Source organism: Frieseomelitta varia, unplaced genomic scaffold (assembly GCF_011392965.1).
Source record: "Frieseomelitta varia isolate USP_RPSP 00005682 unplaced genomic scaffold, Fvar_1.2 scaffold_140, whole genome shotgun sequence".
Taxonomy (NCBI): domain Eukaryota; kingdom Metazoa; phylum Arthropoda; class Insecta; order Hymenoptera; family Apidae; genus Frieseomelitta; species Frieseomelitta varia.
Window position 1 is genome coordinate 1056911 of NW_025109084.1, and position 12281 is coordinate 1069191.

Here is a 12281-nt window from a genome sequence, read left to right on the forward strand (position 1 = left end):
TATCAATTATTCCTGCCCATACGTTTAAACTAAACTGGTGTTGATGTCTTGAATGCACAATAACATGTGGGTTTTCTTCATTTCAATTATGATTATTATAAAAATTGAATATACCATCCCTGGTAAAACTAGCTTACTAGAGTTTGCTCTGTTTATAAAATTCATTATCATAAACGAAGACAGATACGATATATTTATATGCATTTATTTATGCATTTATATGACTTTTTTTCATTATTTTTAGGCGTACAATCAGCTCCCGAAGTAGGTCCCACAAGTTACGAAACACCCTGTATACAGTTTGCATCATTTTCTGATGTTTACTAGAATATTTATTTTATCAATCTTACGAAAGCACTTGTTTGAACGTAAAGACAACGTAGAAACTAGCGCAGTGTCATGTATTACCTCTGTTTTGTAATTAGACAAGCTCTTTAATATGTTTTCGTCGGTAGAGCCCATCCCAAATAGCATAATTCCGCTATCGTTGGCACGACCCACCGCCATTATACCATTAGTCGCGTACCACCCTTAAAAGTAACAAGAATGATTACTAAAATTACAGATGATGCGCTGTAACGCGCAAAAGATCATTATCGAGATTGTTGTTCATACCTCTACCGTATACGAAATAACTGAGTACTTCGGGGACTGTTTGTAACTTGTACAGAGTCATGCTTACTCTCGCCTCGAGATTGACATAAAGCGGAAGAAGAAGATGGTCGAACAAATTCTTGCCCACTTCCGGCAGACTGCTCACCACTGGTATCTAAAAATAATATCTCTGTCCTCAGATTATATAAAGTATATTCGAACGAAATATGCATTATACGACATCGCGACATCGAAGATTTATTTTCGAGGAAGGAAAAGAAAAAGAATCTCAACGATTCGTCACCTGAAATTTGTCAAGCTCTTCGGCTGACCCGATTCCCGAAAGCAAAAGCAATTGAGGAGTGTTGATAACACCCGCGCAGAGTATCACCTCTTTTCTCGCGGCAATCCTTCCCACCGATCCATCATTGTAAATCACTTTGATCCCGTCCGCGTTTAAATTCTCTTTGAAAAGTATCTGGAAATTTGCGAACGAACTGTTCGAGCGTATGGCTCTATTACGCGAGATCATTTTTAAAATACATATCGTTTGTGTTATTCAATTCTAAATTTTAAAGAAAGAATTTAACTTGGTACGAAAATGAAATACAAACTTGACACTGAAACTATCAAAATTTATAGTTTCCGTTAGAAACTTTATAGATGTGAAAACAACATATTTTTGGAGATTCAAATTTTTCGTAAAATGCATAAGTATTTCTATTTCTTTTTAATTTAACATTAAAACTACCGAAGTGATCAGAATGACTAATTCATAATTTTTTTAGATATTATATATACATTACAGATGCAAAATAGTGTACTTTTAGAGGTTTAAATGATTTTTTATAAAATACACGAGTAAAAGTTTGTGTATTCTACTGTCTTTCTATTTTATCTATTCACTTTAATATCTCTGATGAAAATTCTATGCTTTACTAGTCCTTGGGAGTTTTAGTGTTAGTGTCTCCGATCGAGATTCTATGCTTCACTCTCATCGGTAGTTTCGATTAATAAACACATCTCTGTAGCCACTTACAGCTTGTTACCGAGTTCTTACACTGCTACAAAACTAACTAACAAATGGTGTTGAGACAAACAACTCTAGTTCTATCATACGATATGTCTGAAAGAAAAGAAAAGGCAAAAGGGAAAACTAGAAATCTCACTTTGGAAACCAACGTGTTTGTTAAAATATGCAGGTTCCTCCTGTTCCAGGCATTTTGTAAATGCGCGTTAAACGTGCTCCAGCGGGAGCCTCTTTTAGTCGTGTACATCCCTTTTTGCATAGTCACATTATTCAACTTCAACGATTCTTCCGCCATGAGAAAAGCGTCCGCCAGATATTCTTCCTCTGGGCTGGACATTACGTTCATGATATCGGACACCTTTTTAAAGTACGGAAGTAGATCGGCGTGTGACCATCCCTTCGGCCAGGCTTTGTAATCTTCCGGCTTTCCGAAGGAGTGAACCAAGTGATTTAACTGCCCGCTACCGCCCAACCCTTTGCCTCTCGGTATATTTTGTATCTATAATAAAATCCAACTTTTCCGATCACGGACAGCTAAAACGTCGGCCTTCAACCCAATGATGTTACAAATTTAATAACAATATAAATCATAAAATACTGAGGCCATAGAAGATTAGAAGATTAGATATTATCTTATTTTACGTCTGTACGATGGTTCTTAATTTTCGTTTACGTGATTCCAAAATCCTTTCGAAGAGAATCTTTGCGGTTCGGTGGAGTACGACCAATCGACGTCGGTCCTTTGCATGAACGGCGCCAGAATTGGAACGGACGATACCCATCCGAAATGTCCACCCGCTTCGACCAACAAAACCGTCACGTTTGAAATTTCGGAAAGCCGTGACGCCACTACGCATCCCGCTGTTCCAGCACCAACTGTTTTGTGTGTATTAAAGAAAATTATGTATTTCGTACTATTCGAAATTTGTGAATTAATTCCACGATCGAATACACTTGACAATGTTAATCGTCGTCCTCTCTATTTGAAACAAAAAAAAATTTACACGGTAATTAAAAAAAGAGAAAAAAAAATTAGCGAACGAATTATGCACGCCCCTAATTGCAATACCTCTCGGAGATTGCATCATGAAAATATATCGCAAAATCTAATTTGCTATACATTACTTTCGATTATATTTCGGTAAAGTCGATCCATCCAGCAGAAGATAGATAGATCACGCGAGGTTAAAGAATTAAATTTCATTCGAATACCCGCCTCTCTACTCTACTTAATGTGAAAACTCGAGCGGTATCGCAGTCACCGACGTTGTCCGCCACTTACCGATTATGTAATCGTAATGCGTGTTAGGGTGCACGACAATGCTGGCTGGACCGTTGAAATAGCAATGGTACAGCAATGAAACGACTAAGACAAGGATCGAGACCAGCACGTAGTTCCACATCGTTGTTGAAACATTCACGGCTCGTCCGCGATCGGTGCCACTGACAGTACTGTGATGGACTAACAACGATCGGGCTCTACAGTAATTCCAATATTAAATTAGCATTTCCGCTCGCAATCGATACCCGCTTACAGTAACGAAACTCTATTGTCACAATGATAGAGACGCAATGCCAACGGAAAGTGAATCTTCGTTCAAATAGGATGGAATTAGAGCGGTATGTTCAGAGGCGTACGAATTAATACAAATGGATAATGTTGGTAGTTGAACATCGGAACTAATAAATTGATCAGAAACAATTTTATAATTTTTTACAGTTTAGAACAGATTTGCAATGTTGCGGCTTCACGGATTTGAATGATTTTTATAAGATACACGAATAAAAGTCTGTGTTCTTGCATTCTGAATTGTTTTCCATTCCTTGCACTCGAACGTCTCTGATCCAATTTTTCTATTTCACTCGTCGGCAGTGTTCTCATGCTGTATGTTGAAATTTGTCTGTTCCGCGAAAAATGTTAGTTTAACGAGTGGATTCCGAGAATTAGTAATTTTAAGACGTGAAGATTATTATTTTAAATGAATTGGTATTAATATTATCAAGGAAAATTGATTTATTTGAATAATGAACGATTTTTATTTATTTTTAATTACTTGAAATCAATTCTGTAATTTAACGAATTCTTATGTGCAATTTACTTCAAACTTCTGACGTCGATTAAATTCTAATAATATTTTCTTACATTTCTAAACGCAATAGGCTAATTAAGGAGCTATGAGATAAAAGTTTACTATTCATTTACTTAGTTTCTTTAAAATTTCCCGGGACAATCGATCTACCTCCCAAGCAATATCGCTTCTGTGTATTATATATAATATATGTGCAATTCAAATCTCAATTAGCGTAAAATATATATGTAAAGAAAGTTGACATTCCAATTAAATAGATAGAACTGCAAAAGCTTAAAAATTATTTCCTTTCATTAACTTTTTTTGCAAATGAAAATTTGATCAATTTATGGACACCAAAACGCTAGCGTCGCGTAGCGGTGAAACGACACAATAAAATCCATTGCTATCCTTATTGCGCGCGAGTGCGTTCCTTGTCTGTCACATTACATAAGTCTGTTCACTAATTGCGCTCCTTTAAATAAATATATTACGCGATTTAACAAGTAACAATAACTACTTAATTCAATTAATGTATAACGGGATCTTTATGACGACCGTTTGCTTCGATTGATTCTCAACATTCTTCATTTCTAATCAACATCGCCGTTGTTAATTAACTCGTTTTTAAAAATACGCGCGAACCTGCAACACGAACGAAACAAGTGTCGCCATCTATCGGATTTCTCCATTTTGTTCTTTTAGTTCTAGTCGAAATTGATAGGTGCTTAGATGGCAGCACGCAACATGCATCTGTCCTTGTCGCACGCTATTGCGCTCCTTGTCTTCTGCACTGCATAAGTCTATTTTTGTCACATACTAATGCGCTTCTTGTCTTTCACATTACGTAAGTCTGTCCTTGTCACACGCTATTGTTCTCCTCGTCTATCCAACATAGTGCTTCGATCTATTGAACAAAAATTTCAAATCTTTATACAAGCATTTCACAGATCAAACAGAAACAGGGAAGAAAGCTAAGCCCCAAAAATCAAGGAAAAACTGCAAAAATTCATAAAGTCCTTTTAATTAGCTTTTTACGCAAATAATAATTGTCTGAACAATCAGAACAATTAGCATCGTGCAGTGGTGAAATGATAGAACTGATAGCTATCTTATCTTAATGAGCTCCTTGTCTGTAGACAGTGCTGTCATCTATTTCTCAACTTCGACTGAAACTAAAAGCATTGACTAAAGATAGAATAGATTGGACATGAATGGGACTTTGTGTCTCAGAATCTAAAATATTGACCATAAAAAGTCACTGGTTTTTAAGCACCCTTAAGAGGTATATTCTTCGCTGTGGTCAATGCTAAAAGTGTAAATTTCCGATAGATAGCAGCACTTGTTTTGTTCGTAGACAAAGAGCGTATTATTATGCAACAAAAGCAGCAATAGATTTTAGTTCCATTGTTTCGCCGCCGCGTGATGCATTTCAGTATTCATAAATTGATTAAATTTTCATTTGTAACAAAAGTTGATTGAAAAAAATAATTTCTGGACGTTTGCAATTGATTTTTTCTAATTAGATCTTCAAGTTTCTTTTTGTGACCATTTTGAACTACTTGTTGAAATACGTATCTAGAGTTTTGTAAATTTTAATCGATAAATCGAAGGATTTCGTTCAAATAAGATTTAATTTCTCGTAATCTGCATTCGAAAATTGAATTAAAAATGTTGGGAAATGTGCACAGTAAATTTCATACAAGTTTGGACATATTTATTTATTTCTTTAGTTATAAACACGTGTTTCTTTTCTTATTATTACACAGGATCTGTGCGAGGGATTTACGTACGATTTAATGAATTATAATGAATTTATTCATGAACTTTTTCGCATGTAACATAAAGTATAAGATCCAAAGAAGATTATGTAATTCAATTTATGATATAATATAATAATTTTATCCATCTACAATAGATTGTATAATTAATTTAAATAATTAGTATCAATCTAAAATTTTTTATATAACAACACAATGCTAATAACTGTATTTAATAATTATCACATATAGCTCTATATCAAAATTTTTACTAAAATTCAATTCGACTCAATTCTCTCGAATTATCAGGCACTATTTCATTGATTTTATAAAACCATTTTTAATATTTTATTCTTCCAATAATACAATTTATTTAATTTTAACTGTGGCTATTCTTCGTGATTAATAACGAACATTATTCGGAAAAAAATTTGGGAAATTGCTGAGTATTAGATTCATATTTTTCGGGAATCGAATATTTTATCAATAGCATTCAAGATACAATACGTGGCTATACATGCTTTACGAGTTAAGCACAGAACAGGAAGCAATCATGTTTATTAACTGCGCAAGAGAAACGTGATAATTCTCAGACAATAAAATACAGCAAAGATTGCGAAAGAAATATGTTTCTTATACAACATATCTCAATTTTCTTTGATTTATATGTTTATTGTAACGATTATTCGTATAAATCCTGTTAAAAATGCTGGTGCAGATTTAGACATGTTGCCAACCGAAGGACTCAGAAAAGCGAAAAAGCCGATCATGGCGGTTGCAATGAATTCTTTCGATAGTTGGCTCAGCAAGAAATTACAAGCATTAAATACTGACGAAGGTGTGTTTGGATCGTACATCAAGGGAATCTTAGAAGGTGATGAGACTGAGGACGAGAAGACCGAAGCCCTTGAAGGCATACTCGCTGGCATAACGGTGAGGAGCACACGGATTGTGAGGTTAGAATATGCTTGCTGTTCGTAGCTTACTAGCCGGTCAAAAATAACAACCGGTTTATTATTATTCTTTCTCTCGTTAAATAGCATGTGTCTTCTCCAACTCTGCATATCGTTCGTTTCCTTTCTGTGCATGCTCGCTTAAACACGGTCGATATATCCATTATGTTTTTTAGCATTCTAATAATTCGATGATACGCGATAAGTAATCGAGTGATGGTAGTTTGTGAGATAGTAATGTTTAATCTTGTTTTTTTTTTTTCGTTTTTAGGACGATAACATCAGCAAACATGTGAAGGAAATTTTGAAAGCTTGGACCGACTATCTACCTGTCGAAGAGGTTGCTGCTGCAAAGGAGCCATTGGAAGACGTAGATGTCAGATTGGCGCGAATGTTGGAATCTCAGTCCCTACCGACCACGACACAGAGAAGTTACACGGAGGAAGAAAGGAGAATAAGAGAAGCTATTCTTGCACAATACAGTCAGATGTCAGAGGAGGAGAACAGCGAGGGAGATGGAGAGGAGGATGGTGCCAGCGGTGGAGACTGCGGTATTGAGAGAAATACGAATGTGTCTAATATAATACAACAGGAAAGGGAAAAGAGGGAACAGGCTAAATTGGAGAGTCAGAAGAAAAAGGAGAAAGACAAGGAAGACCGGTAGGTTCTTAACAAATTGTCCTTTTTGTGTAAAAATACTATGAATATGTTGTTATTGATCAATCTATTGCTGTTGTTTAGTGAGAAACAGAAACAGTTAAAAGAGGAGAAGAAAGAAAAACGAAAAACACAAAAAGGAGAGAGAAGAAGGTAGCATTGGGACAAGAGGACTTTCAATTTTACCTCAAGAGTTAAACTAATCAAATGCAAATCAGCATACATATACATCTACATTTATTCTCATGCATGCAATGTTCTCCACCATTTATTTAAATTATTTACCGATTCTTTACTAGGAATTTATGTATGTAGAATACATATCCTCAGAGAACAGGATATCAGACAACTATCAAAATATCACGTCTCTTGCTACACAATGTTAATTATGTGTTAACTCTATCATATGTATATGTATGTAATATTGCATCCTGTGCCTTCTATCTGTTGAGAATCTCTCTGAAACGATGTAATCTTCTTTAAGATATTTTCTATATTCTCGTTCCTTTCTATTTTTTTTTCTTTTTTTTTGTAAAATTTTCCTCTGCGCATTTAAAACATTGCTTTTAATCAATGTTAACGTGAGACGATATTACAATCATTAAATTGTAAAACAATGATAACCCGAATATGGACGAATGATTTATACTTGTTATTCTTCACAATGTATGTTCCTTCCTTTCATCATATAAATTATGTATTTAATATCAATACACTAAATAAACAACTGTCCGAATAAATTAGACGATTATCCTGCATTTGGCAAACTTCTCCATAAGGGGGATAAAAAATTTAACACTGGTTTTATGTTTGTATTTTTTATTAGTATATATTTACACACAAGATATCGTGTCGAAACCGAGTCATCTTGGTATTGCATTAATAATGAAAGACAAACGCAGTAAGATAAAAACAAACAAACAAATGATACAAAAGATGATGATGCTTCAGTATTGTATCGTTACATATACTAATGTCATTATCATAATCATTTTTTTTTTAATTATTATTAGCAATTCTTTTCTTCGTTCATTATAATTAAGTTGGGCAGAAATTGACGAACATACGCTTGCACGATCTTTCCTGTTGTTCAGTGTCGAGCTACAAATCATCGTTATCAATTCCTGCTCTCTCACTCTCATTCTCTCTCTCTCTTCCTCTCGTTTCCTCTACACTCTGAATATCCTTTCCCCCTCCCTGATTTTATTTATCGTTTCTCTTTTTTTGCTTCGCAAAGCTCATTGTTAAACGTCGAATAAAAATCCTCGCACATATATATGTGTGTATACGCGCGCGTGTATGTGTGTGTGTGTGTACGTGTGTTGTGTGTATACGTTTAATTGATATAACAACTGAAACGTAACATACGCTAATACATTGGCTAAAGAAGATCACGATTAGAATTTACGCTATATCAATCTTTATCTCAAACATGCGAAAATCTGTGTCTCGTTACCAAAGATATATTTATTATTACATTTTGTACATGCTTTCATTTCGAGGAATACGGCCTATAATATTGTAACCACATGTAAGTCTAATCACGTAAAGAGAACTGGACAATGACGGAAACGTGCGGCGCAATGCAGAGAGAAAAATTTACAAATTCCGTTGCGGCCTCTCTTTCAATCGGCAACAGCGCACTGGAACTCTCGGACAATGATACGGATTTCGATAATACATAAAAAAAAAACAAGTCGGTAATAAATTCTCTGCTCGAAATTCCACATACGCTCTACAAGCTACAAGAATTTCAGCGACACACTAAACACAAACTTTGATTTGTTTCGTGATTGTCCTATTGGGATACACTCTGACAATTAAGTAAGAACGATGAATCGTTGCAACGATTTGCAATTTCACGGAACTAATTAAATGTCGAGAAGGGAGGGGGAAAAAAGGGACGGTCGTGGCGATGGCAAACAGTTATCTCACCATTTATGCACGTAGTTGCTATCTAATTGAATTCGATCGATCTAATCACGTCGTTAACTCGATAATTAGTTACACGCTGCCCTAACAGGTATACACTAAGAGCATTCCACGCTGAAGCCCGAAAGAGAGTCTTCCCTTTTTATTCTCTAGTAGAGTTTAGACCTTTTTAAACCCCTTCTTTCGTTTTTGTAACACGTTTTTTCGGACTAGAAAGCGACTGTCTCACACGTCACATGTTATCCCGGCTGTTGAAAAACCTTGGATGACAATACGACGATTCTTTCTCAATCCAATCTCGAATTCGACGTAAGAAATTTCGTTTCAGAGGACACATCGATTGATCTGTTCAAAGCTCGCACCTCCTTGTCCTTTTATAATCTGTTGATTCTTTCTTTCTTTTTTTTTTTTTTTGTCATTTTTTAAATTTCTTTTTACCTCTAAAGGAAGTATATCTTTAATACTTTTTTTTTTCTTCTTTTTGTTTACTTTTGCTTACGGTTTTTTTTAGGCATATCTCTCGTCTCACGCGTCACCGACGCGTGCTAGCACACGCGGGGCAACGTAATCCTGAACGCGAGAGACGATTATTATTTAGGTTTACGTGAGTTAGTCGATTCTAACGCGTTTAAATTTGATCCCACTGTATACAATATAGTGAACACAACTAAAAACTCAGGGACTGTACAATCGACGTGTAGAACGAAGAATCACGACGACGACAGATAGAAATACACGTTTCTATCTGTTTCGATCGCGTGTTCTTTCGTGGTTGCAGATTCCTCTTGAAATGAATCCGCGAATCCGTCGATTCGATTAAATCGTTCATCGTTAAAAAGAAAAGAACAAAAGAACCGATAACGATGAGAACGATGTTCTCGCTTGGTATGTTCCTCGATTAAATGACTGTTACTGTAGGTAACTGCTCACTTAAACTCTTTTGCTTCTACGGCATATATCGGACACTGAACATGCAACTCTCGCGTCTGAAATAACGGCAGTCATGGCATATAGCGAATAATTGTATTCATCGTACTCGTCGAACATATCAAGACGATCGGATCATCGTTCGAACGTGTACAAAACTCGAGGGATAAGTATCATCCCGAATTGAGAATTTGATAAACGATTTAATCGGCGCGATTACAGACGATCGAACAGTACACCAAGGTGTGGGTATGGGTGGGTGGGGGGAGGTGAGAGTAAAGGGGGAGCAGAGGACTCCACGTACTGGAGCTACGTTGTTCGAACGGTCTTCTCTCTATTTTATTTTCTAAATGGATATCCTATATTTAACTCGTTTTTTTTTTTCGCTTCCGCGTGGGTTACTTAACACGTAAAATCGTATATGTATATATGTATATGCGATAATGTAACGCATTCTCGCTAGACGCACGTTCTCTCTGTAACACGTATTCCCTCTCTCTGTTTCTTTCTACCCCTCGTGACTCTCTCTCTCTCTCTCTCTCTCTTTCTCTCTGTTTCCATTTTTCTTTTTCTCGTTCGTTCTCACGCGCATACGCATACGGACGCACACATATGTGTGTATGTGTGTGTGTGTTTTCTTTTTCTTTTTAATGTTAGTTATTATACACAATTTGATATTTCTTGTTTCGCTATAAATTTGGGGCGTGTGTGTGTGTGTGTGTGTGTATGTGTGTCTCGAACGTATGTGTAAATGTGTAGCTTAGATACTACAGTCGTTAAATGTTGGACTCGCCGGTTTGACTATAGTCGAACAAAGTGCTTCTGTGGCCAGCTCTCTCTCTTTTTCTCGTGCCGGTGGCGCCTGTGAATTTAGAACCGTTCGTTACGCGAGCTTTGTGTCAATCAACCAATCCGATATATATTTAGAACATTTACAAACCCGCGATATATTTAAAATATATTCTTCACATATTGGTAAACGTGTTAAAAAATTAACACTATCTTACATATCGGTTATTATGTAAACGCGAGTTCGTCCTCCTTTTTTCATAGGATAAGGTACGTAAAAAGTATTTGAATATCTCTTCTTTATCGCGTAAAATTTACGCCCGAACTCTAATGCTCGTTTGTGATACGTTGAAATTTATAATTCGAATTTGTTCTAAGCTTTCTATCCTTGGATCGGTCTGACTAAAAATTTTGACGTTATTGTTCTACACTGGAAATGATATCAAAGATATCCATACATGTTTCCGAATACCTTATCCTACATTGCCCATCCTTTTCTACCATTTTCCATAATGTATCTATTTCTTTTTCGTGTACTGTAAGTTGTCTTCCATTGCGCCATGTCCAAGATTTTAACTCAAAGACGCGTTCAGGTGTTCGAACGACTGAAAATTACAGTGCTTAGTCCAAACATACGAAAATCAGAAAAAAAAAAAAAAAAAACATGCAGAATCGTTTAAGTACGACTAGAACGTAAAAGCTGAGGCAGCGATCAAGTTATAAGTATACAAGAAAAACGCGAGAAAATTAAAAAAAGAAAAAAATGAAAGAAATGCACTTCAGGCTGTGATCGTTCAATCGACAAAATCTTAACAAAATTACACATGACAAAAAAAAAAAAAAGTATCACAATTATGAATGACGGAAATTGATATTTTTAAGTAGAATTCTAAGGAAAGAATGACGCTTTTTATTACTTCAGTCTTTGTTACGTGAATACTTCTCGTTTCTCTTTTTTCTTTTTCTTTTTTAACCATTAACAACGTTTTAATATTTTCACGCACGTATCTGACCGTCGAAATCGTCGTTGTTACCTCTCGAAGTCCAGCGACGACAATGCTCAAAGACAACTTACGCTGGATAAGACAGTTTTCTTATGCTCTCGTAAGAACCGATCTTTGCTACACGTATGTTAATTCGCATGTATGCGACTCGATTCCAGTCGAAGTGCAAAAACTAATGCGCGGCAAATGTACGTGTCGATGATTACTAGTAACGAGCAATTACAAGTGTATCAATATAACGCTAATGATATTTATCGTAAACTACGAGTTATATATATATTTTTTCCTCGTTTAGTTGAACTTTCATTGTGATTTTTTTTTTTTTTTTTTTGAACACCGAGCGGAGACACTCTCTCTTTTTACTCATCCTCGCGCACGCGCGCATGTTTTGTGTGTATGTGTGTGTGTGTGTGTGTCGAGGCAGCGTACATATTACACGGTATGGAGATGTCTTCCTTTCAAATCCTTCGCACTTACGCTAGAAAGTAACACGAATCTTCGATCTTAATTGCTTTAAACCTATAAACGAGCGATGAGCGAAAAGATACATACGATTCCTAAGAAAA

The 12281-nt window shown here is 35.8% G+C and overlaps 3 protein-coding genes across 5 annotated transcripts in view; 1 reads left to right on the forward strand and 2 right to left on the reverse strand.

Moving 5' to 3' along the window:
- Positions 1–3163, reverse strand: part of LOC122532511 (neither inactivation nor afterpotential protein G) — a 4447-nt gene extending 1284 nt beyond the window's left edge. Inside the window, exons 1-6 of one of the 2 annotated variants that reach the window (XM_043661321.1) lie at positions 2907–3163; positions 2298–2500; positions 1764–2123; positions 899–1072; positions 616–769; positions 409–530 (exon numbers count right to left, since the gene is read on the reverse strand). In XM_043661321.1, the coding sequence (XP_043517256.1) occupies positions 409–530; positions 616–769; positions 899–1072; positions 1764–2123; positions 2298–2500; positions 2907–3027 (1134 nt within the window). In that variant the 5' untranslated portion in view covers positions 3028–3163. The remainder of the gene's footprint in view (positions 1–408; positions 531–615; positions 770–898; positions 1073–1763; positions 2124–2297; positions 2501–2906) is intronic. The other variant, XM_043661310.1, reaches the window with a different exon arrangement.
- LOC122532504 (zinc finger protein chinmo-like) overlaps positions 1–7803 on the forward strand; it is a 69846-nt gene extending 62043 nt beyond the window's left edge. The window contains exons 7-9 of the mRNA XM_043661302.1: positions 6172–6386; positions 6678–7066; positions 7148–7803. Coding sequence (XP_043517237.1) covers positions 6172–6386; positions 6678–7066; positions 7148–7220 — 677 coding nt within the window. The 3' untranslated portion in view covers positions 7221–7803. The remainder of the gene's footprint in view (positions 1–6171; positions 6387–6677; positions 7067–7147) is intronic.
- A 262-nt stretch (positions 7804–8065) lies between these two features.
- LOC122532455 (probable serine/threonine-protein kinase dyrk2) overlaps positions 8066–12281 on the reverse strand; it is a 307330-nt gene continuing 303114 nt past the window's right edge. For both annotated transcript variants that reach the window (XM_043661252.1, XM_043661258.1), the window contains exon 13: positions 8066–10784. In XM_043661252.1, the coding sequence (XP_043517187.1) occupies positions 10699–10784 (86 nt within the window). In that variant the 3' untranslated portion in view covers positions 8066–10698. The remainder of the gene's footprint in view (positions 10785–12281) is intronic.